The sequence below is a fragment of the Falco peregrinus genome, chromosome 4, assembly GCF_023634155.1.
Source record: "Falco peregrinus isolate bFalPer1 chromosome 4, bFalPer1.pri, whole genome shotgun sequence".
NCBI classification, from domain to species: Eukaryota; Metazoa; Chordata; class Aves; order Falconiformes; family Falconidae; genus Falco; species Falco peregrinus.
In genome coordinates, this window is record NC_073724.1 from 77,187,733 (window position 1) to 77,212,317 (window position 24,585).

At 39.3% G+C, this 24,585-nt stretch overlaps 1 protein-coding gene across 1 annotated transcript in view; it reads left to right on the forward strand.

The window, feature by feature from the left end:
* The first annotated feature begins 2,176 nt into the window (after positions 1-2,176).
* Positions 2,177-24,585, forward strand: part of TBC1D4 (TBC1 domain family member 4) — a 57,030-nt gene continuing 34,621 nt past the window's right edge. The window contains exons 1-8 of the mRNA XM_055803197.1: positions 2,177-5,244; positions 11,311-11,913; positions 13,289-13,378; positions 16,946-17,050; positions 19,625-19,757; positions 21,600-21,691; positions 22,494-22,604; positions 23,242-23,361. Coding sequence (XP_055659172.1) covers positions 5,209-5,244; positions 11,311-11,913; positions 13,289-13,378; positions 16,946-17,050; positions 19,625-19,757; positions 21,600-21,691; positions 22,494-22,604; positions 23,242-23,361 — 1,290 coding nt within the window. The 5' untranslated portion in view covers positions 2,177-5,208. The remainder of the gene's footprint in view (positions 5,245-11,310; positions 11,914-13,288; positions 13,379-16,945; positions 17,051-19,624; positions 19,758-21,599; positions 21,692-22,493; positions 22,605-23,241; positions 23,362-24,585) is intronic.

The window sequence follows — 24,585 nt, forward strand, 5'->3', positions numbered from 1 at the left end:
ACTACCATTAGTCACTGATGGGCTTTGGCTCAGCCTTGGCCAGCAGTGGGTCTATCTTGGAGCCAGCTGACATTGGCTCCATCAGATGTAGGGGAAGCTTCTAGCAGCTTCTCACAGAAGCTACCTCTGTAGCCCTCTGGCTACCAAAACCTTGACACACAAACCCAATACAGCTAGTGAGATGAAGATGCTGCCACAGAAGGTGAAGCAGTTTTTTGAAGCTTTGGCGTACCTTAACAATGAACTGAAATTCTGGAAATCCTGGGTATATTTGTGATTGTATTGCTGGGAGTTGGTAAAGCCTATGCCACTCCTTGTTAGCAATGTTAGCTCTAGTTAGTTCATGCAACCTACCTGTTTTGCTTACCTGTGTAGACTTGAGCCAATTCCAAAAGCTGGTTCCCTAAACCTTACTGTTTATGCTGTCAGGCAGTGCTGGGCAATTCCCAGCTCAGAAATCTGTCGCATACCAGGCATAGCAAATTAAGAATATAAAGGTTAGCAGTACTGAAGCAAGTAGTATCTACTGTTAGCAATTAGTGAAGCACTACAGAAGTTACTTCACCTAAGGTATATGAAACTGTTGCCTAAGACCAAACAGAAACTCCCCATGTACCCTCAGAAACAACTCTTTTCCATCCGTCTTGATTTGCTGTATTCATTACCTATTGTGTTTTCTTCCTTACACAGTAACTGAGTGCCTTTATGCTTCCTTTTCCCCTGCAGTTTTATAGAACTCAGATTCATAATCAAAACAAAACACTCTTTCATCAGCTTTTTGGGTATATATGCAAATGGTCTCATGGGTTGTTCTCAAGACTCTAGGTAATTCATCCTGTATATCGTGTTGGTGCAAGAGTCTTGCCTTATGAAGCTCTTCCTCTGAAAGGACCTTACCTTCTCTTTACTTTGACTCATTGGTATCAAAGCTTTCTTGGAAAGTGTTTCCTTTTCTGTTGCCCCTGGGTCTTGTGGGTTGGGGCAATTATTTTTATTAACAGTAACTCTGTAGCTCTCCTGGAATTCTTCTGCATCAAAAAGTAAAATAACCATGCGCTTAATTACTTTTGGCTATTAAATCTGAAATACCCCTTCAACTGTGTCTGTACAGATTTACTTTTGACCATTATAACTATCTAACTGTATTTGATATTTTTCACAGCTAACATAAGCAGCTGATGAAATCTTAGTATTTTTAACAGTTAGTGATTGACAAGATTAGACTATTGTGACTCCCAGCAAGAGTAGCACTTGATGTTTTGTGATACACTAGCTCTGCCTTCAGGCACGGTATTTATTATTGCTTGCAAAGTGGTGATTCAAAACTTTGGTGTTGGTAGAGGTCTAGTAGCTGGAAGCTCCCTGCTCTGCCCGGCACTTGGTTTCAAAGCGGCTGGAAATTCAGCATCTGAATCAGCCTGGCTTTGAAATCCTCTTCTGCTGTGTTTATGCGAGGGTTGTTTGCTGGTTGTTATCTGGGAGAAGTTAATTGTATTACTGGTTGCTTAGGCATTTGATACTGTTGCAAGGTAATGCAGTTGCTCTTCTGAATTGTGAGATTACCGGACAAGCTGTAACTTGTACAGGTGTGTATTTCCAAAGTACTGGAAAACTAATGAAGTTCCTTGGCAAGGGTGGAGAAGCTGTTGAAAGGCTATTAGGTTGCAAGCTATTTTTTTTTTTTTTTCCAACTCTGTGCACACTGACTGATAAATTGTGTGCATTTGTCTTTTGCAGTTTCTTCGTGCATGCATTTTTGAGAAAAGGAGTCTTGAACCCAGTAGTAACTTTTTTGTGTCTCTACTGTAGTATCACGTGCTGCTTGACACTGGTGTATAGCTTTCTGTAAGCAGAGCTTTTTTTTTAAGAAAAGTTTTTAGTCTGAAGCCTCTCAATACTGCAGTCAAGAGTTTCTGAAAAAACATAAAATAGGAGACCTAACTCCTTGGTTTCATATCATTGAGGAAGCTCTGGCATCATTAAGGCGGCTAGAAGTTGTTGCAGTGCCAGACTTCTTCTGGACCAAATACATACACACCTGCTAGATCTCTTAGACTGATTAAAGTCTGTAATTTTTCCTATCTGCCATAGTAAGCACTGAATCATCATCTCCTTCAGTGATAGAAGACAACAGTGGTTATTGTACCAAATAAGTTACAAAGGTGGTGGCGTCCATGGATATCACATGCAGGTGGTTCTCAACCAAATCTTGGCTGATACTCACTTTAGGACTCATCATGGTCCAACATGGAGGAGTCCCGAAACCTTGATCTCTTGACTAGGGCAAAACTAGACTTTCCAAGGTGTGTTTGTTTCATAGTGAATCATGTTAGTTCATCTTTTTAAATTAAAATCTTGAGAGCTTCTATCTAAATGACTGAATTAAGAAAACTGCCACTTTCTTAAATATGGTGCGTGGAGCACTTATTTCGATCTTAGCACTTGCACTTTAAATCTGCTAAAATGAAGTTCACTATCTTATGATCTGTATTTGAGAAGTAGATAGCGACCATAAATGGGCAAAATACTTCAGTGAGCTCTCCAATTGTAGCTTCTTTTTTTTTTTCCCCGAAAAAGGAAATGAATGTAGAAAATGTATTAATTGTTTGGGATTGTCCATGTAACAGCCTTATCTTCTCAGGCAAGCCCTTTTAAAAATAGGGTATGTGTTAAACATGATGGAGTTCTTAAAAACATCATCTTCTTTAATAAACCTCTTACTAGAAAATGAAGTGCCAAATTAAGTTAGAAATACAGAGTTTTCAGGAGAAAATTCCTAGTTAATACCTGAATCTGTGTTTTCATAGTTTAGAAAAACTTTGGTTAAAGCAGTTGTAACATCATCTGAAACTTTTCAAGGAAGCTGTACTTTGCTAAACCTTTCACTAGGAACTATGCCCTGAACTTGGAAACAAACTTGAGAGTACTTGCATATGCTTAAAGTATATAACTAGTAGGTGAATTGAGACTTACTATTCTACATATTCAAAGAACATAAGGATCGTCATGAGAGCTCTGTACTGACACTTCTATGGGTTGCGAAGTGTTCAAGCAGAGTGAGTGTGAGCTGTATCTGAAAGGTGGAAAAGCATCAGCCTGACTGGCCTGAACATGGGAGCAAAGGTACTGAATTCAAGAGCCGTGCTTACTTAAAGCAATGTTACTGTTGAGCTGTGCTGTCGCTGCCGTCATTGAAGTTCTTTGATATACCACTGTAGAGTGTTTGCATGCAAGTATAAAAAAAATCATCTGTTGTCCACTAAGGCATCCAAACAATGTTGTAACTCTTAAACATTCTTTCCTGTTAAGTAACTTGATCCACCTTCTATCATTATACTGCTTATTTAAATTTGGATACTTGGCAAAACAGCATCTTATGTGCATGTATAGCACACAGAATATGTAAGGTGATCCACAAATTTCCAGTAACAAATTCAGTAATGTAGTGGGTTCTCTAAACATAAGCTGCGCAACTGTGGTAGACTTGTTATCCTGCTTGTTGACTGTATCAAAACTAAACAGCACAAGTAATTCCTGGGTTGATCTGAAGTAAGAATTATGTTGAGAACTAAATTTAATTTTGCCATATCTATCTAAAAATCTCTCTCCCTTTGGGCTGGTTTAGTGGTAGTCTTCAGCTTTGCCTTCAGCAGGAGTATGTGATCTCCCTGATACAGGCTGAAGGTCAACAGTAAAATAAGTGCATTGCTCTGTAGCAGTTCTTTAGAAACAAAGCTATCGGGTCCTGACCAGTCACCTGGCAAAAAATACAGCCAGGCAAATAGGAGTAAGACAGTCTCTTGAAAGCAAAACTTTACTATATATAATTCTTTAATGGGTTTTAGCTTCTTCATCATGTGTTTTCTGTTGCTGTAAGCTTTCGCTATACTCATGAATGAACCTGTAGAGAACAGCAGAAACATGAAAGCTCTAGCTGCCACAGATGACAGTCAGCTCGAAGCTCCAAAAGCTGCTTTCACTAGGTCTTTCTTTGCCAGCCCCTGTGTTCCAGCTTTCCTGCTACTGGGCTTGTGTTTTTGTTAGCCCAGACTTGCAGCAGAATGAATTGGAGTTGGTGGTAGACGCTTATTGCTGCCTGTTGAGAACCTGCCTTTGTGTTTTCTAAACTGCATTTTTAGAAGTACATGTAAGTGCAGGTAGGTTGCAGAAATGCTTAGCAATTTGGCTGTTACTTTTTTCCCTTTGTGATAGCATTGTAACCTCTTGGTTACAAATCCTCATTTCTGTAAAACCAAAGATGGTCAGTATTTCTTCTGCACTAAATCAGTCAATGGAGACAAACTCTTCTGTTCTAGTTTCTAAACATCTCTAACATAAACAAAGTCAACAAATTCTTGTGTGACTGCATAAATTAAATTACTCTGAACTGGACTTTTATCTCTTTATCAGAAAGATGCATTTTTTAATGGTATGAACTGTTAAGTGTAGCACTGTCACCAATGTGTGAAGCAGCAGAATGCTGCATATTTGGAAGTACAAAAGGTCTGGATTATCGGTGCTGTACTAACTGGGTGGTAGTAAAAACATTTATAGCAGTTAAAAGAAAACATTTTTTTTTCCCCTCTCCCACCCTTCTTTCTGGTTGAGAATAGTTATTGATATCTGCGCTTTGGCTGGCATTTGGGTGTGTTTTGGTGTAAGATAAGAACTTTGCCTCAGTGTTGAATGCCCAATACATAGCAGGGTGTAATATATGGCTTATTTTGTCTTTGTTCATGTTTCACTGCTGTGGCTGCGTTCTCCTGTCTTATGGATGTACAACTTGACAGTAACTGAGAGTCACATCAGATTGCTCCTAATTTTTTCTCAGAGTTGTGCTGGTTTCCAACTGATAGATGCCAAACTCTTTCAGTAATTAGCAAAGCACAGGGTGTTGATTTCTGGATGGTATCCTGTTCCTCTTTTGTTCATTTTTACATATACATAGTTCAATCGTGAGTGGGACCCGTCGAAGCTGTGTGGGTGCTTCCAGCCTGAAGTCAGGAAATACTTGGCTTTTGAAGCATAACGGCTGCTGCGCAGAGCTCTGGCTCTACCCTGATATCATGAAACGAGCCTGAGGAAATGCTGGCAGTGTTGCCAGCCCTTTGTGAAGAGGGGGATCTTTCTGCACTCACTTATCCCAGGAATCCATTCATGAGCCCTCGTGTTCATCACACTAAAGTTTGATGACAGTTTTGCTTGGACATGCCTGTGCTTCTGAACTGGAGGCCACATCAGAAGGTACTGACTGCTTCTAATGTGTGGATGGATTCATTCATCTCGTGTCTCTTTGCATGGTGAAAGGGGTCTGACACTGCACCTTGCGTGGTGATTGAGTGAGAGGGGCTGAGCTTCTTCCTTGCTTTGGAAGTAATTGCCTTGCTGGAACTGCTGTCATTAAGTAACCAGATTTTAGATAGTATTTTATAGTCATCCTAATGTTTATAAGCCTTATGTATGAAAAGGGGCTTTGCTTTGTTAATGTATTGCAGACTGACATTTTCCATGTCAAAGCTAGAAACAAACAAGGGCTATAGCTTCTTTGCACAGTGAAATTCTGTCCAGCTGTGGAGATAATGATACACAGCAAGGGAATTTTGTTCTTCTTTACAATATCCATAGTGTTCAAGTTCAAGGTTTGGGTTAAAATTGAAAGCACTGGTTGGTAATTACTGTGGGATGCATTTGAATGTTATCCCTCCAGCAAAAAGGGGAGCTCCACCTTTGTTCACTGGAGGCTGTTGTAAATTCAAAGGGAGTGTGTGTGTATTTTTTATTGTTGTTGTTTTTAATGCTTCACCTTCTGTCACTGCTATTCAAGAAAGTGTGCAGTATCACCATGGAGATACTCTGCCTATTCCAGACTTGTGACAAACTGTTCTAGTGTTATGCTGCGGCGTGCATGATTTAGTAGGCTTGATAGCCTATCTGTTTTGCAACTTCAAGATATTGGTGATACCTCATAAGGGATGTTCTTTCTTGGGGGGGTTTAAGGCAGGGTTGATTAAAACTGGAATTAATTTTAACAAAAACCTAGTTGCATGACGTGAGAAGACCTGTGAAGAAAGGTCTTCTGCTCTTTTCCTGTAGTCCTCTCTTTGGTTTTAATCAAGTCAGATGAAAGATCTTGCGTTAGTTACATTAGCTAAGCTGACATTTACAACATGAAAATACATTTCTGCGTTGAACACAGTGAAGTTTCTTGTGTTCGTTCTATGTATAATAGAATAGTTTTTGGCAGTACTGTTCACATGCACTTTGAACAGTGCACTACTTGTGCACGAGGAAGGTGTTTGCTCTCTGTTGTGTATTGACCTTGTTGTAGGTCTAGTCACAAGGGACAGAACTGGATGGAGCCCATAACCTGCAGAGCTGGAATTAGCAGATCTCAGGTATTAATATATCTGTCTTCTAGCCAGGCTAAGTACTGCAGCCTCATCTACACTAGCTGGCCAATTGTATGATGTACATAAGGTCTGTAATCAAGGTCATGGGGGAGGTGGGACAAGGTGGGTATGAAGTGCAAATGGAATAAGTTAGGGGACTGTTTGGCTAAAACTTACACTGCCATTAGTTTCAGCTTACCAAAAGTCTACTGTTTGTAGTAAACAGAGTTTGTGACAGTATAACACCTCTCATGCTTCACTTATGTTGTATATTCAGAGCTGAATCTTACTGTAGTGATGCAGAACTCGACCAGTTCCATCTGTTCTGATATGATTACAGCTAACTTGACTTATTGGATCGCCATGTATTGAATCAGATATAATTCAGTGAAGAGTGATTCATTCAATCTTAGGCTACTCAAATGCAAATAATAACAAATTTGATTTGATTCCCAAGTGTGGGGTTGTTGGTTTGTTTTTTTCTTTAATTAGACTTACTGGATCAGTCATGTTTCCCTGGAGTTAAATATTGCCTATTTCATATCATTATGGAGGAGTTCTTACTTGCCTCTTAACTCACAGTCTTGGTTTTTTTGGTTTCAGTAGTGTTAATTTTTTTCTTTTTTTTTTTCTCCTGAACCAAGTTTTGGAGTGTTCCTCACACTGAGGAGCTGAATTAGTATCACAGGCCTAGTCTTGTACTTTTGGTACCCACTGTCCATCCTTGTCTTTTTGGCCTCCTGCATTTGCGGGCATTTTGGTACAGGCCCTGAAGAAGGATCTCTGTTCTTCTGAGTTCTCTTGGCTCTATTCAGAGATTCTGCTTTCTCCTTCTGATCTGAGAACTGCTGTCGCGGTACGGCACCATTGACTCCGACCTTTCGGCCTAAGAAATCCTCTGCAACTCAGTTGGGGACGTAGTCATCTTCTCTGCCCAGCAATATTTGGAAAAAGGTGATAGACCCCTAGACCACGGGACTTGGGAGAGGCAAAGCAAGGGATAATCACATCTGCTTGCGTTATTCCAGCACTAACACCTCTGGGCTTGTTCGGGCTGGAAGTGTGCCTCTTTCACCCTGCAAATACACTGCCTATCCCCCTCTACTCCAGCCTCCCTCTTTGACATAACTGTCTTCAAGGCTTGGTGACAAAAATTCTGAGTATTTAAATAGATTAATTTCTGAAATGTTTTAAGGATTTATTTTCTTTATGGTGAATGCTTAAAAACTCATTTCACCTTTTTGGTGTGCTCTACTGTAACAGCTGATAGCATATATTCAGGAAGATCTGCAATGGCCCTGTGGGTTTCAGGAATAAGAATCCCGTTTCTCCCCTTTGGCTGCTTAATTTCATGAGACTGCTGCAGGGAAGTACTAGAACTTGGAAACTCATTAATAGGTTTTGAATGTTTCAGGAGTATGTCATCTTAATATTGCTAAACTGATTTCTAAAATCAGTTTCATCCTGTTAATTCAGTTTTTTAAAATCTCCATTCTGCTTACTGTCTTGTCTAACTTTGCCCTACATTTTCAGCATTAACAGGTAATAAGCTAATACCCAAATCCAAAAATGTTACACAACTTTGATGGTGAAACTTTTGTGACTGGGACTTCGTGATGTACAGAGGAGCAAAATGTCAAAAACCAGTGACATATGCCAAAGAAATGTGTAAAAAGCCACATTGGGATGGTTGCTGTGCCTGGTTAATTGTGTAACTTTTCCTGTATCTTGTATTTCAGGAAGATAGAGATGCAATCTCTTGTTTAGACTCCACTTGATCCCAGTTACGGTTTTTGCCCAAAGTCAAAACATTAAGATACTGTAATCTGATCGGGTATGTCTCAGGTGGCAGTGGCACTTGATTCTTTATAAGGTAGTATCACTCTGGAAGTGAAGAGAGTCAGGTCTAACAGTACAAGCTGGTACATCGTTGATCACTGGGCACATTGTCATCTGTATGCAGTTACTCCTGTACGCAAAAGACCAATAAAATCTGTATGTATGACTAATAGCCTAGCAATGTTTGTATCTGTCTTGCATCTTATACTTGAAGCTAGCTGTTTTTTGGGCCATACTATTTAGAGAATTCATGAAACAACCAACAGGCATCTGGAACTGGTTCTGGACTGACAGATATTTCTTATCCATTGTGATATCCCTGTATTACATTGTTTTCCTCTTCATATGTATATAAGAAAAGTATTCATAACTATGGTGATTAGATGGGTATCAGGTTTTCACCTTGATTTTTCACTTGAATTCTGTGGATAGGTAGAAAAACAGGAAAAAAATGAATACCGAGAAGGGTGCACTCTAAAAAATAACATGGCCTGTAAAAAAGTTTGTCTAAACAAAGCAGGGAATAAGGTTTGGTTGGGCAGTATGAGCTGAAACCCCTGCTCTAATGCTAGGAACCCTCTATGCTGAAGTGAGAACGCTGTAGCAATTTATGTGATAGGTAGAAGCAAAAGCTATACAGGGAGCAGGGATTGTGCAATAGTAGTTGTGACTCAATACTAGTGTCTGAAGAGTATACATGATCTGGAGAAGATGGAAATAAAACCAGCTGATGAACAGCAGGATGGTAGGAGTTTTGTTGTTGTGGTTGTGGGTTTTTTTAGATAGAATTGCAATTACTTAAAACTCTATGTGTATGTTTGTAGGGGATATCTCTGACAGAGGGAGGGGATGGATGGGGAATCCTGCTGTGGTAGACTTGATATTGTCTTCTCAGCCTATTTGGGCATCTGCTGACAGGGGAGGATGTTAGGAGGTTATTGGGTATTATTAGAAAGACCGAAGAATTTCTTCTCCAGTCTTACCTTAGAAGTGATGAGCAAGTGGCAGAACCCAGTAATTGCAGTGGAAGTGATGGTACTTTTTCAAAAATCCAAATTGCCAGTTAAACAGCTGACATTATGGTAGTTGATTGCATGTTGAATTTATGCATTTTGACTAGAATTATCATTTATCACTGTACTTTGAATGGAAATGTAAGTGAATTGTCCTGTAATGAATTCTGGATTCTAAAAAGGGAAATGTTAATTAACAGACAGCTAACTTGTGAATTTTGCTAAAATAGAGAGCTAAGGGATTTCAACTCTAGAGCTTTTTTAAGCACAGACCATAGAAAGTATAAGAGGAGTGATCAGTGGAAAAAGAGCTGCGTCTTGGAATATGAATTAGCATGTATGAAGTGAGAAATGTCCATCTTCAGCTGAGCTGGCATGGCTGAGAGGAAGCGCCCCTTGGGCGCAGCCTGGTAACTTGTAAAGCAGCCTGGTAGTGAGAATGAGTGAAGATTGAATACCCTCTAGTATCTGTGTCATGTCAGAACTAACTTTTAGCCTCACTGAAAACTGAGATGATGATGACATCTATAGGGATGAAAGCCAGACAGTCAGTAGATCTTAGGGTAATTGAATTTCATTTTGCAATAAATGGACTGGAAGCAGATTTGAGTTGAATGCCCGGTGGATGAGGAGTGTGTAATGGGAGACGGGGACTAAAACGAGGTAGTTTTCCACTGTCACTTGCAAAACTGTTGGTATATGAGATTACTGCCTCATTAGCAAGTTTCAACTGGTATCATGTGACTGAAAGAAAGAGATACTGTAGGGAGCATGGATTATTAACTCAGGTGTGACTTTGGAGTAATATCTTCTTTTAAAAAAATAGAAAAAATACTTTGAGACAAATGATTAAATATTATAGATATGGTGGGAAGCTGTATGGAATGCAGCAGCTGTTGATCTATTGCATTGGATTAGGTGAGTGTTGATAAGTGATTTCTTTTGCAAGGTAAATCAGATAGATACTGTCTTTTGATCTCACTGCCACTAGTAATTTCCCCAACGCATGTAAGCAATGCCATTCGTTGTACTTCCAAAGAAGATGAGACCTGGTGAGAAAGAGGTTTGGTTAAGCAGAGGTAGGTACTGTCAAAAGAGCAAATAGAAACACTCTCATCTGTGGTCAGTAGAGTTGGACAATTCCTTGCTTTCTTTATTGAAGACAAAATGAAAAAGGAGCTTGCATATTAAATATGTTGATACTGAAGGCAGACATCCTCCCCAGGTGATTGGCATAAGGTGGAAGAAGAACTAGGTGGCCTTGAAAGACTGGGTGAAATCAAGAGTTTCTACTAGAGATATGCAGTTTGGCCTTACAGGGTATAGTAGGAATCTGTAGGTAAGCATGATGGAGGAGAAGAGAGATTGGGGTGTACTTCTTAATTGCGTGATGACTGAGACATCAAGAAGTGTGACCTTAAAGTAAAGACATCAGGAAGTGTGACCTTAAAGTAAACTATGCCATAGTATGGATGGGGTGAGATTTTTGTAGTAGATAATGAGTGAGAGCTAATGCAATTGTAGATGGTACGTCAGTAAAATTTCCATATGCCTGCTGCCTGTATTGTAAAGCTGGCAGTTGAAACTGATGGGGATTGTTGGTGTCTTTTTCACAAAACTGTTTCCACAAAATGTCGTAAGAATGGAATCTCTGGCTCTGCAAAACAAAAACAAAGAAACCATGATGGTCCGATGCAATATACATCAACAAGAGATGCTGATGTGAGAAGAGGGCTACAGGAAAAGAGAAGGCAGTCTTAGTGTGGGGAAAAAAAGAAAAAAGTGTGAAAATTGGTCAGTAGACCTTCTTGTGCTTTAAAACCTTATGTTCTGAAAAAAGTTCCAGTAAAAAAAAAATAAATTAGAAATTATTTGCTTTGCTTCCACTGCATAAATTGTCTGTACAGAATTTAGAATTTCCTATTCTTACATTTTCATCCAAGAAGCTAGTGGCACTCAACTGAAGAAGTAACTTGTGTAACTGCTTAACAGTAACCAATGTTTGACGTATCACTGTCTGTGCTATGTCATGTGTGGCTACTAAACTGACCTTTCATGTTGTCCCTTAGGTTCCTGATGTCATCAGCAGCATAAGGCAAGTCTCCAAAGCAGCACTAAAAGAAGATGCCAAACCAAGTAAGGATAGTGAAGATGCCTTCTATGACTCTCAAAAATTTGAGGTCTTGTACTGTGGAAAGGTGACGGTGGCTCACAAGAAAGCTCCCTCCACGCTAATTGATGATTGCATTGAGAAATTTAGCCTTCATGAGCGCCAGCGCCTGAAACTATTAAATGAGCAGCGGAATAACGAGTCAAGTTTAGACTTACCCCTGAGTGAAGGAAATGTGCCATCTTCTCCATCAGATAGCCCGTTTGAGGAGCTGGACAGCCCAAGTAACACTGTAGGGCATGCTGCAATGTTTACAATTGGCAGCCAGACCAACTTGACCAACCTGGTCAGCACTCGTGGCTCCTTTCCAGAAAGAATTTTAGAGGACTCTGGCTTTGATGAGCAGCAAGAGTTTCGCTCCCGGTGTAGCAGTGTCACTGCAGTTATGCAAAGAAGGGTTCATGACACAAACCTGAAAATACAGCCGCGCAGAAGACATGCAAGTGCACCCAGTCATGTTCAGCCGTCCGATTCTGAGCAGAACAGGACTATGTTGTTCCAGGTGTGTACTAGGATGAGCTAGTTTTGCATGTTGGTTTTGCACTGTATCTTCCCCTGTGCAGTTTGAAGCTGAGACAAGTTTTGCAAGATAAACAGTATAGACTCAGTATGGTTTTGTGATTTGTCATAAATATTTATGTATCTGATCGTAAATGGTTGAAATGCAAGTAGCTGAACTTTAAGGAAGTCATCTCAATGTGTGAGCTCAGGTAAATTTTCAGAAAAAGGAATTACTTGTGCAGTAATCACAGTTTCTAGGGAAATAATTATTTTATATGCAGTTTTGGTTTGTCCGTATTGGTGAGATCTAGGACCTAGCTGAAAAAAGTGAGTATTCTTTCAAAAAGAGGATGGATGAAGGCTTCCATCCGAACAAATCCTCTTTTGTGAGTGTCTTTTTAATTGCACAAAACTTCACATAAAACTATGAAAGCCTTACGTTTGGGCCAGCCTCTTTATGATAATTTGTATTAATGTTCAGCTTGTCTTTCCCAGATGAGTACTCAAATATCTCTGCACTGAAGGCTTCTTACTTCACACCTCCTGGTTATTTTTGCTCTTGCCCGAAGTGCATTTGATATCTTCACAGCTTGTGTATTAAGAAAACAAAAGGACACTTAAAGGAGGTGACCCATAAAAGGAAAGCTCTTTGGACCTTAAAATAACAACGGGCTAAATGTCTGGGTTTTGTCTTTCCATTTGCTTTAAAGATCATTCTGGTCTTTTATTCTCTTGGGGAAGTGTTAACTGAAGTGAGAATGCATTGCCCTTTAGAAAGCCACAGCTATCACTAGTAATGAAAAGGATTTAGCTGAAAAACTCCCTGAGGTCTATGGAGTAAGTTCCATAGGCTTGAGAAGCAGTTTGGGAAAGCTAAAAGATGGCTTGCTGCAAAACCTACCCTTTCTCGTCTGGAATTACTACAAAAACAAAAAGTATCGCCTTAAGATCAACATGGTTTCTCAGCTGTTCTATAGTATAGTTTAAAAAAAACATTAAAATCTTCAAAATCTGTTTTTTCCTGCAGCTTTTAATTTAGCCACATTGTTTGCTAAATGTTTTAGTGTGGTCTGTCAAACATGTGGTCTTTGGACAAAAATAAACTTGAAAAGAAAGGGGGGCAGGGGGGAGGAGGGGGAGAGCTGTCTTCTTCACAAGTCTTTTTCCTATTCAACTGAGAGTATTGTTCTTGCTGAAATATTCTTACTCAACATAGACTCAATTATGGCACCCTTGCTGCTGCTGAGTAAGCTGTTGTGCTGAAGGTATGTGAATAAGAAAGGTCTAGATTGTCACATTTTTGTTGCTGTTAATGTTGTGCCTCCAAGACAGTCATAAACTAGACTTATTTTTCTCCTCATTTTCCCCTGCCCCAGGTTGGAAGGTTTGAAGTTAACCTCATCAGTCCGGACACCAAATCTGTTGTGCTTGAAAAGAATTTTAAAGATATCTCCTCATGTTCTCAGGTAAGCATTAATAAGAAGCAATATGTAGATCATCAGGAGAAAAGGAATTTATTTGTTCTTTAGCTGGGTTGCCTTGCTGGTCTATAGGCAGCAGAAAAAAAGAAGCATAGAATTCTCTTTCAGCATTCTGTGCCGTTTTCCTTTATTCAGGGTCAAAGGCCATTTTTAGCCAGTTGATCCTATCTAAATTACCCTGAAAGTAAGTAAATTGCTGTTTGACCCCATTGGCTCCTTAAAAAAAAAAAAAAAAAAAAAGTGGGAGACAGCAGGGAATTTCGAGTGGTTGTGGCTAATGCACATACAGATCCTACACAAAGTTTGATGCGTCTGCTTTTTGTGGGAGTACAGCTGAAGAAATTGGATATTAAACTGTGATTGCTTCATGAACACTTGCAGCAGATTTGAAGTACTGATTTGCCCTTACAGGAGTGAGAGCTGTTTTTCAAATTGGTGCTTTCACTCATCTGGTAGCACAATCATAATGCAAAGAGATCCCAAAGAGCTTAAGTACAGAAAAGATGAATGCAAAATGACCAGTCTAAGCTCTGGTAGTGGCAACTTCTATCATTGGTCAAAAGATAAACTGTTCTGCTTTGGGAAGAGCACTGGATATAATTTTGGAAGTAGCTTAATCTCCATTTAGGATGCTCTGAGTGTGCTGTTTCGGGGCAGCTGCACTCCGGAAAGCCTCTAGAATGAAAGGAGGAGAGAATCAGATCAGCCTTCCAGAGAAACAATAGTTCACCTGCGTCATTTCTTCTGGAGAACATGGCAGTAGGTGAAACCAGCTATGTCTAGTAATAAGTAAATGTGTCTTGTAACATTAAATGCCAGGGCCAAGGGATTTACCTTTCTGTCTTGCTGTTGTTCATCACTTGCTTTCTTTGGGCACTTTCTGTTTTGAGGTCTTACTTTATTATTACCTTCTTTCATTTGCCATGCACATGCATCACTTCAGGCCTCCTTAAATGTTATTGTAGTCTAAAGTATACTTCCTGGCATGCTTTAAACCTGTATTTCATTGTAATGCTAGTAAATCTGCTCTTGCAGGACTGTGTTACCAGTACCAATACAAATTAAGAACTGGTCAGTACTTCTAACTCAAGTGGAGCCTTGAGCTACCAACTAAAGGTCCAGGCCCTTAAACAGACTTTGCTGTTTAACTACAATTTGTATTGGGCTTGGTAGAGAAAAAAATCAAGTGCAAATATAGAATCGGACAGTATAATCAAACAGTGATGTATTTATTAATAGCTTTTAATAAATATAGATCAAAGAGATTATTAAAGCAGTAGTATGGAAAGCAAAATTTGCAGACGTCTCAAGTCTTCTGCTGTTTGGTACTACCCTGAATAAAAGTGACACTTCAACTTTATGTACTGGGCTCCTGGGTTGCATATACATACTGATAATAGTCAAACAAAACAGTCCTAAGTGGGGACAACCTTTGTTCTACTGATTTTAAAGTGGGGTGAAGACCGTGGCAGACGAGTAAAATAACTGTGTCCAGTAAATAGTGTAAGTCGTGCTGTGTGTTGGGCTTTGGAGATGGAGTTTTTCGCTACACCTCTTTGCTTTCATATGGAGCAAAGCTTTTGTGATTTTGCATGCTTGAGTAACTCAAACAGGCGCTAACAATACTGTGGGGGTTTTGTTTGGGTTTTTTTCTAATGCAGAATGGCTACTTTAGAGAAGTCAGGGATTGGGGTTTTTTTTTCCTCTATTTAATAGAAATGAAACATTTATTTGCTCAAGACTAAAGATTTGGTTGCATAAACCCCATCAGTACTTTTTTCGGTGCTAGCGACAGGGCTCCTCCGTTATGTATTTATAGGGCAGTGATTTAGTGCATATTGTGGGACTGCAGCCTAGGAGTGTTTGTTCTGAGCTTTGCAGATGATGAAAAGGAGATGTTCCCTTCAGCTTGCATTCTGAATTATTTTAGTCTGGTCTAATAAAGGTATTTTTATTCTGTAGCTTAAGTATGGTTGATGTGCTGCATTCAGTTCATTATCCGCACTCCATATAATTGTCAAAGCAGCAAATATAATTGATGATAAATCCCTGTGTGTGCTGCCTAAGCTCAGGTGTCAGACAGCTGTAGAAGTTTTTTCGTTGTGGCCTTGCTGACCTTGAGGGACCCCAGAACAGCAACAAACTTTGCTCTTTTGGCACGACAAGTCCAGCCACCCTCTTAAAGAAATGTGATGGAGGTACTGTTAATTGAGGAATGTCCTGTGCTATTTACACTTCAGTGATGCAAGTGTCATGTCCATCTCCCCCACAAATGTTCTCGTGTGGAGACTGAGAAATTGGACAGCTGTAGACTTGTTCAGGAGCACTGTCAGCAGAGAACTGGCATTGCACTGAACCATTTTGAGTAAATGTTCTCCTTGCAAAACAGAAGGCAACATTTCACTGTTACATAGATCAACATATGTGTTATGTGTCTGTTCTTTTTCATTTTATGCTTTTGAAGACTTCATGTGTCACAGGAAAATGAGTTCAATTAAGTCAGGATTAGTATGAACTGTGGTAAATTAATGTAGTTTGTGCCATCTTAGATGCCCTCTGCACCTTTGTTAAGTTTTGTTTAAGTAGCATAGATACAACTTTTGGAAATTTGTTTTTAAAAACTACAGCGTACTGTGACAATATGTTCAGTCTGTCACGTACGGCATTACCAATTTTGTCTAGAGTGTTTTCTGTAGTGACAAGCAAGTTGTTTTGCCTCTTCTCCTCTTTCTACAATATAGGTGTTTTCTTTGGAGATGGATCCAAGCAACTGAGTTGTGCCTTCTGTTGTATTTGGACTTGAGGGATTAAGCTTTCTTTTGGAGAAAATCTACTATTACTATACTCAGATGATAAAAACATTGGCAAAAGCTTTAACAATAGTGAGTCATGTTCCATGAACTGAGACTGGGAATATAGTGCTTCTTAGGAAGCAACTCTCTTTGATCTTCTCAGTGCTGTTTTCAGCAAGGCAATGTTCCCTGTCAAGCAGTTAGACTAGGATCTTGATACTACACATCAATAGTAATGTGTAGTAAGTCTTGAAACTTCTGGTATCTAACTCGGTTTCAAATAATTTATTTAAGAATTAGGTTGGAATTTTGCATGCCACCACTCATTCCCTGCTCTTTTTGGTGTAGTCCTAACTTACTTTAGAGGAAAGTGAAGATCTGTCGCTACTTTGATGCTAGTCCAGTCCCATGTTTTGGTGTGGGCTCATCACATACATTTTCAACTGCAGAGATGATTTCAGATACAACCTAGGACTCTTTAGTTTGCTGCCTGAAAATCCATTTTCCTAATGGAAGAAATTCAGGTCCAGGTCTATTGCTGTATAACTTTTGGTTTGTATAAAGAGCTTTATGTAACTAATAAATGCAAAAAGCAATTTAAAAGATAACTGCTGTAGTGGTAAAATAGATCATTAGGAGTATGCGTTCATAGTTTCTCGAATTTTTGTATTGGCAAGTGTTGGAGTCTGTTACCTATTTGTGGAAGCAAAACCTGTTTAGGAAATAGTCTACTAATGCTGGTTTTTTTAAACTCTCTTAGGGTATAAAACACGTTGATCACTTTGGTTTCATTTGCCGGGAATCTGTTGAACCTGGGTTAAGCCAGTATGTTTGCTATGTGTTCCAGTGTGCAAGTGAGTCTCTGGTGAGTATTTATTAACAATTCTGACCTTTCCGTCGGAGGATGTCTGAGACATTTCCTAAACCATGGGAGTCTCTGTTATTCTGCCGTGTCAACTGAGACTCAGTGGTCACGTCTTCTCAGGTGTGAGTCCTCAGTTGTGAATATGAAAACATGTAATAGGAAATACCTACATCCTGTTCATATATAGCTATATCCTGCTACTCCACTGATGCATATATCAAGAACATGTAGAAAAAATCCAGATGGTTGAGTTTGCACATGCAGACTGTGAGCGTATTTGGGCTCTGTATTTGATTGTAACTCTTGCATTTCTAATGATTAAGACATTTGGTTCCACATTAAACATGTAATTACATGCGTTGAATCAGTAACAAAGCTGATGATAAAACCCAAACATACTTTTCAGGGTAGGGTTTAAACTACTGGCTGATCCTGCGTGTGTCTTTAGCCTGCATGTGACTTTATCATTTTACCTGTAGCCTGTTTTGTTCCTCAGGAGAAGAAAATAACAGCATCCTGTGAGAGAAGAAAACCATAGTATGTGTGGATGTATGTAGCTATAAAAAAGTCAGTTGGACATTTGATAAAGTATATATATCAGTCTATTGAACTTCCAGGTGCCAGTGATTTAACTGATAAAGGTAGCTTAGCTTAATGATGTGAGATGCAAACAAGGAGATCATTTTAGCTACTACATTTTTATTTTAAAGCTCTGACACTTTAAAAAGAAGCTGGTTTCTGTTTTTTTCTGTTCCGAAACATGTTTGTTCCTGATGGCTGTGCTAACAGCTGCTAGCTCTTTTTCAGCTAATCTTAAAACCCTTCTAGCTAGCTGAACATGTAATTTTTTAATCCATTGACTAGCTTGAGAGTGAATAGATTACATTAATAAAACTTCAAACAGCTAACAGCCCTAGATGTACAATAGTAGCTGAGGCTGCACTTCTGTCAGTATGAGAGCTTCTTATGAAATCAGCTCCGACTCTGTATTAACAGAGAATGTTACATCTGACCTACTGATAAATCTGACCATGCATAATTCAAAGACTAAAAATGTGGTATATAAAGAAACCATGTATTTATGAACCTCCTCACGTATTCTAGTACTGATGTGTGTGAGTATGCCCACATTGCAATATGAAATGAACATTCCTGAGCTACTTCCAGGTGCAGTTGCTTGGACCCCAGTGACAGTTGGATTGTGGCAGGGCAGAGCTGTAAAACCTAATGCTTTCCAAATTCTGTGCTGCCAGGCAGGCTGTGGTACCAGGCTTGTGTATGTTCGCTCTAAACCTAGCTACAGTCTGTGCTACAGTTCTCATGATTTTAGTGTAGTCATAATCCATATGCTTAGCACTGTACTGTGGATCTTATTTGAGAGGCATTGTTACCAACTCTTAAAAATTTATCAGTCTGTATTGCAAGATGGATATTCACTGTTCAATGCCCCGCTTCATTGCTAAAGAGGGAGCACCCAGAAATTCCTGGTAGTGCTTAAACTGGGGTTAAAAAAAAAAAAAAAGGTAAAAAACCTCAAAACCTAAATGTATTGGGACACAAACTAAATCAAATATCCACAGTCAAGGCCCCCCTGCCCCCACCCAGGTGAAAGACACTCAAAGAAAGTCTTTGTTTTCAATGTCAGACTACATGATTTTGGTCTCAAATATTTATTTCAGCTTTCTACTTCCTGCTTATAAAAAAACCCAACAGGTAAAATCAAGGATATGATTTGGCAGTAGAATACTAATTTCTTTCCTAAGATTGTCATCAAGCTGTTGTCTCCCTCTTTCCATGCTAGTTCAAAGACTCAAGTGACCAGCTCTTAGTAAGCATTGTATTCCTCTAAAATACAGACAGGGAACTCCAAGTGCTTTGTGTATAAGGTCTGGGAGTGTATTTGGATGAGTGTGGAGAAACACTGTCACCTTGACCTCTCTTACATGAAAGTTTGAGCTTTTCCACTGCTGTTGTGTGGGAACATAGCACCGCTGTGTTTGTGTTAGTGGTAAAGATCAGGGCAGACTGCAAGGCAGGCCAGCAGTACTTAAAGGTAAGTTGGTGATTGTAATGAAGCTGGTAGCCAGTTTAGCAGCCTGGAGAAAAGTGAACTGCTGTGGGAAGCTCCCGTCTGCCAGCGGGATGAATCTGGGGGATTTTGTGCTAAAATGATGCAGTGGTAGGAAGCAAATCATTCAGAGGGAACATGTGCAGTTTACAGGAGAAACGTGAAGCTAAGGGAAAAGAAATTAATGCTTTTTACTTAGCCAGCATATATTCAAGCCAAAAATTCCCACTTGCAGCTTCTTAAAACAGCAGCTGCCTGCCCAGTAAGCTTGGGCGGCAGCAGCAGATAGATACTCAAAATTACACTGTCTGGCTGAACTTGAAGAATGGTGAGCGTCCACAGAAAAGGTAAAAAGCTGGAAATTCAACCTTGATCTCTTTAGAAGACAGCAAAAGGTTTTATTTTGATTATAAAGCACCTCTCTGTGATGTGATTTATAAATCTAATTTGACATATATGGCATGCATTTTTGTTTATATACTCTCTTTTCCCTCCTTCCTCTATAGGTTGATGAGGTAATGCTAACCCTGAAACAAGCCTTTAGCACTGCTGCAGCTCTGCAAAATGCCAAGACGCAGGTTAAACTGTGTGAGGCCTGCCCTATGCATTCATTGCACAAACTTTGTGAAAGAATTGAAGGTAGCAGCTGAGTTTATTTTCTAATTGTGTTTTTCTGATTAGTCTAGAATTTTAATTATGTTAGCCAGCGCTTTCAACTTAAGCGATATAAGGACAGAGGGAAAAGAATCCCAATAAGCAATTCTAACCATCCTTTGCACTCTCTGTAATCAAGTGGAGGTGATTGCAGTAATGATCCTGCAACTGAATGCAGTATAGCTTCTGTTATAGATACATACTCTTTCATCATCATACCTCTCTTAAATTTTAAGCAGTGCAGAAAAATCCACCAGTTCACCTTCCATTTGTTTTTTTTTTTTTAATTTTTTTTCCTGAAGGTGCAGGCTTTCAAAATGAGTCATAAAAAGACAGTTCTGATCAAAAATGGTCTTGCTTTCTTGTGTTTATTCTTTCCTGTCTGGAATTATTTTTTCCTTCTTTGTGTTTATTCTCTTACACACTTCAAAACCTAGTTCTGTTATGGGGAAATAAATGATTGAGGTAGGAGATTAATAACCAATAAAGAAAGTTAGGGCAATTACCTGGCTTCAAATGAGAGTAGACAAACCTTTGTAATTTCTCTGGAAGTGAGGTATGCCAGAACACATGCAAAAAAAAAATCTTACAAGATATAATCAAAAAAATAAATAATTAGTAACAGGATGCTATTTTTATAGTCACTCCACTATGTCTCCTTGCGAAGTGTTGTACAAAAAAAACCCCAAGTATGTTATAGTAGTCTTTTATCTTCTGCCCTGGTGATGATGGTGCTGGCAATTGCCGGTTCTCCCATTCATGAGGTACGTAGCTCCCTCTGGTGGATGAAAAGCAAAGTATAAAATCTTGGTGGAGCGAAATTCTGCTAGGTTGTGAAGAGTACTTTCTGCGTTTAACAACAGATATTCAGAAGTGATAAAACTTAACAGGGAAAGTCCTCTGTAAATGAAAAACTGTAGAGGCTTCTTTATAAGGCAGCGTAAGTATCTTGAACACAGGTACTTGCAAGCCTGGGATGAGTATCCGGTATTAAAATAAAATCTCTTCTAGGACAACAACTTGAGTACCACAATAATAGTTCCATAAACTTTGTTCTTAGTGACTGAAAAGACATACTTTACTGTTCCTTTGTTTTTATCCATCTGCTTTGTTTAGAGTGTAGAAATTTATCATAATCCAACCTAGAGCTTCATGAATTTGGAAAAATCTTTATCTGTTCTGATTTTACAGTTTTCTGTTAATGATATCTACCTTGGATGGAAGACCCATGTATCTTCATTTGATTCAGGGGTTTTGTTTTCCCCCATGATTGCCCTGTATCAAACATCAGGAATTCTTTCCTTTATTCTTACTGTTTTTTTGCTATTCTTGATTTTAAGTCTCTTCAGTTCTCTGGTATGACCGTACCATACCATTTGCTTGTGTAGAAATGCATCTAAGTTTTTCAATTAACAGCACCTGAAAACTTAGGAGGATCCTGTGCGTTGAGTATGTCTCCGGTTATATCCCTGATCTGTTCCTCTTTTCCTCCTCTGCCGTACAGTTGTCAGGCTTCCAGCTGTCAGTGATCTCTTGGTACTAGGACAGAAGACATCAGCGGGGTAGGGAGCACAACCTTTTACACAGGAGCCAGACACTTAGCTGCTGCTAGTTCTGTTTTTACCGCTAAAGAAAGGAGACAAAACCATGTGGTTTAGCAAAACCTGAAGCATTTTGTATCATGTATACTGCAGATATACAGCTGTTATATGTTAAACTTGTTTCAACTCAAATGAAGGCTTAAATCTTCTACTATCATTGTTTTCGAAAGTTTTTTGAGAGATCATTTGAGAGTCTAGAAGCTTTAATGTTCCTTTCTTTTCTCAGGACTCTATCCACCAAGAGCCAAACTTGTAATTCAGAGACATCTGTCGTCACTAACTGATAATGAGCAAGCAGACATTTTTGAACGTGTTCAGGTAATATGTTAGAAGCTCTTCTTCAAATTTGAAAAAGACCATGACAAAATGGACTAGACGTTTTTGGTTTTGATTGTTTGGTTTGTTATGCAGCTGATCTGGAATTTACTAATTTTTCCACTAAACATCATACTGAAATAGCATGCTCCAACCTAACCTCATGTGCGATACACTGCTGTCGGAAAAGTTTTGATTCCCAAGTCTGCAGAGATGCTGTGTGTTCATACCCAGAGGTTTTTTTTTCTGAGCTTAGTTCTTCATCTGTAAACACATTTCCCTACTTAAAATTGTTAGGGGAGTGAGCTGAGAGCAGATGAGACAAGCAGATACTGGGAACGTGTCTGGCCTTTACAGAAGTTGCCTTTTTTGACTTACTCTGAGGCAAGGTTCTGGTGCAAGCAAGTGTACTCAAGTATATGAAGCATACAATAATTTAGGCTCCCAAAGGCTACGCTCATCCCTAGCTCATTCCCTGAAGAAGGGAGTGGCTGTTTGATTTTCCTGTGTTCCTTACTCCATTTATAAGGCTATAGAATGGCAGACAGCCTCAGAAAACAAAATGTGTGGGCATAAGGCTCCCTCCCCTCCACAGCCTGTAACATTTTTCCATGTGGAAAGTCTTGGTCTGTTCTACTCAGGAGTACGGAGGCACACAAAGAGTAGTCAATTTGGCATACTAATAGTATGCTGTAGCATCTGGCATATTGGTATATTAATTTCAAAGAATACATACGTATGTAAGGGAAAATAAGCAAATCATGACTTGAAAGAACTTTTTTCTCTTCTTCGCTGTTACTGACAGAAAATGAAGCCTGACAGTGACCAGGAAGAAAATGAACTTGTGATCTTGCATCTGCGCCAGCTCTGTGAAACTAAGCAGAAAATGCATGTTCACATTGGTGAAGCACCATCGGTAAAGCTTATTTTTGTGTTATTCCTCTCCTTCCTCTCACCCTATTATAATGCAACCTGCAATTTTATCAGGGCCACTGCTAGAGTTCATTAGGGATAGCTGAAGCTGGGTATTGTAATTGAGAGGACTGTGAAAGACAATTAATTTGATTTATAGTGGCATGCTTGTGTTTTGTTAAGTTTGGGGGGCACAAAAGGAGGGAAGAAAGACAAGCAATTATTTTTAGGTCTAGATTTCCTTACTGTGTGAGGATACCTCTTCTGTCCTTTTTTGTTCTCCCTGATCCCCACTCCCAAACAGTTATTTCTAGGGAGAACAGGGATGAAGAGGGCATTAGTTTCAGTTTAAACTACAAACTTATCTAGCAAAGAGAATGGGTGACAGTACTGTTAAATTGATATGCTTTTGCAAGATAGTCTTTAGGGATGGAATGTGCTTTTTAACTGTGGGGTTTTATGCGTTTGTGTTTTAGGGGGTGTGGGGTTTTTTGTTTGTTTTTTTGTTTGTGCTGTTTTTTATAATGAAGGCCAAGGATATGTTGTTTATTATATAACTTGGTTCAGCTCTGGTCTTTGGAGGTCTGCGATTACAAAAAAGAATTGCCAAAGCTGAATTGTGCCCTTGCTTATTTCAACAGACTGTTTCTAACAGTGCAATTCCAGAAGGCACCACGAGCGGTGGCAGGTTTAAACTTGACATTTTGAAAAACAAGGCCAAGAAATCCTTGACTAGCTCACTGGAAAATATCTTCTCAAGGGTAAGATTAACAACTCATTGTCAGCAGCTCTCTCAGATAACCTTGACAGTAAAGACCTAGCAGATTATTTTTTTTGTTTTGTTTTTGTTTTTGGCCTCAGTCTGATAAATACTTAATGAGGCAATATTGTGAAATCTGAGGGTTACAGCTGGGTTGATAGTGACTTAGCTGTGCTAGAAAGTTTATGTAAGCCCACACATACAGAGGAAAAAGGGCAACTTTCTGAATAGGTTCATTGTAGGTGGCAAGAGATTTAGCTGAGCATTATCGGATGCGTTGCTTCAGAATAAAAAACATCAATCAGGATGGTTACATGATCCCATAAAGAGACATTTTATCTTATTTTTTGAAAGTGTGAATAAATGTGCCTGCATAAATGGGAAATCTTTCTGTTCTGTGAAATAATGCCTTACTGCTTGTGGCTAAAATTGCTCTTATTGATCACTGAGAATCTTTAGAAAGTAGTAACAAAGTTGTTCTTTTGCAGGGGAAAAAAATCCAAACCAGTAGACTTAAAAAGTGAGTTGTTGCTAGCCAGGTATGTTGTGGAATTGCAGAGAATTACCAGAACTTTTTTATATTAAAGTGGAGAATAGGTGTATAGAGGAGTAACTGAAGAAGGCTGGGTGCCTGGGATCCAGTATGTTGTTCCAGAGGAGGTGTGATGGGCTGTGAATACTGGATGGTGAGGCTTAAATATAATTTGGAGCAGTGAAATTAAGTTCCTTCTGCTAGTAATTTTAAAAGTACCATGCTGGATCAAGGTCTAAGTTGCACTTGGCCTGCAGCTTATATGGGCATGCCATAAAGTAACCTACAAATGTAGGATGCCACAGGTGTTCCCTGTAAAGGAGGCAAAATATTATTTGCCAGGGAGAATGCTTAGAGCTTTCAGTTAGGTGTGAATTTGATCTAGGACTGAAGCTAGAATTAGAACTCTCCTGGTCAAATCTGACCTCTGTTGTGCAGCAAGTTTTACACACTAGGGACTTGGTCTGAAGCAGGGGTGGGGGATGGAGAGAGGAGGAGGGAGGGTGGAGAGCAACGATGGTCAAAAGATACAGATAATTTCAGCAGTCTGGAATATCATCACATGGTGACAGCTACAGTCATGCCTGTGCTGAGTCTGATTTGTTTTCCACATCTAAAGGGGCATGTGACTGGAAAGTGATCTAGCTCTGACCAGTGGGTTATTAACCCTGTGGTGGCTGTGGAACAGGCATT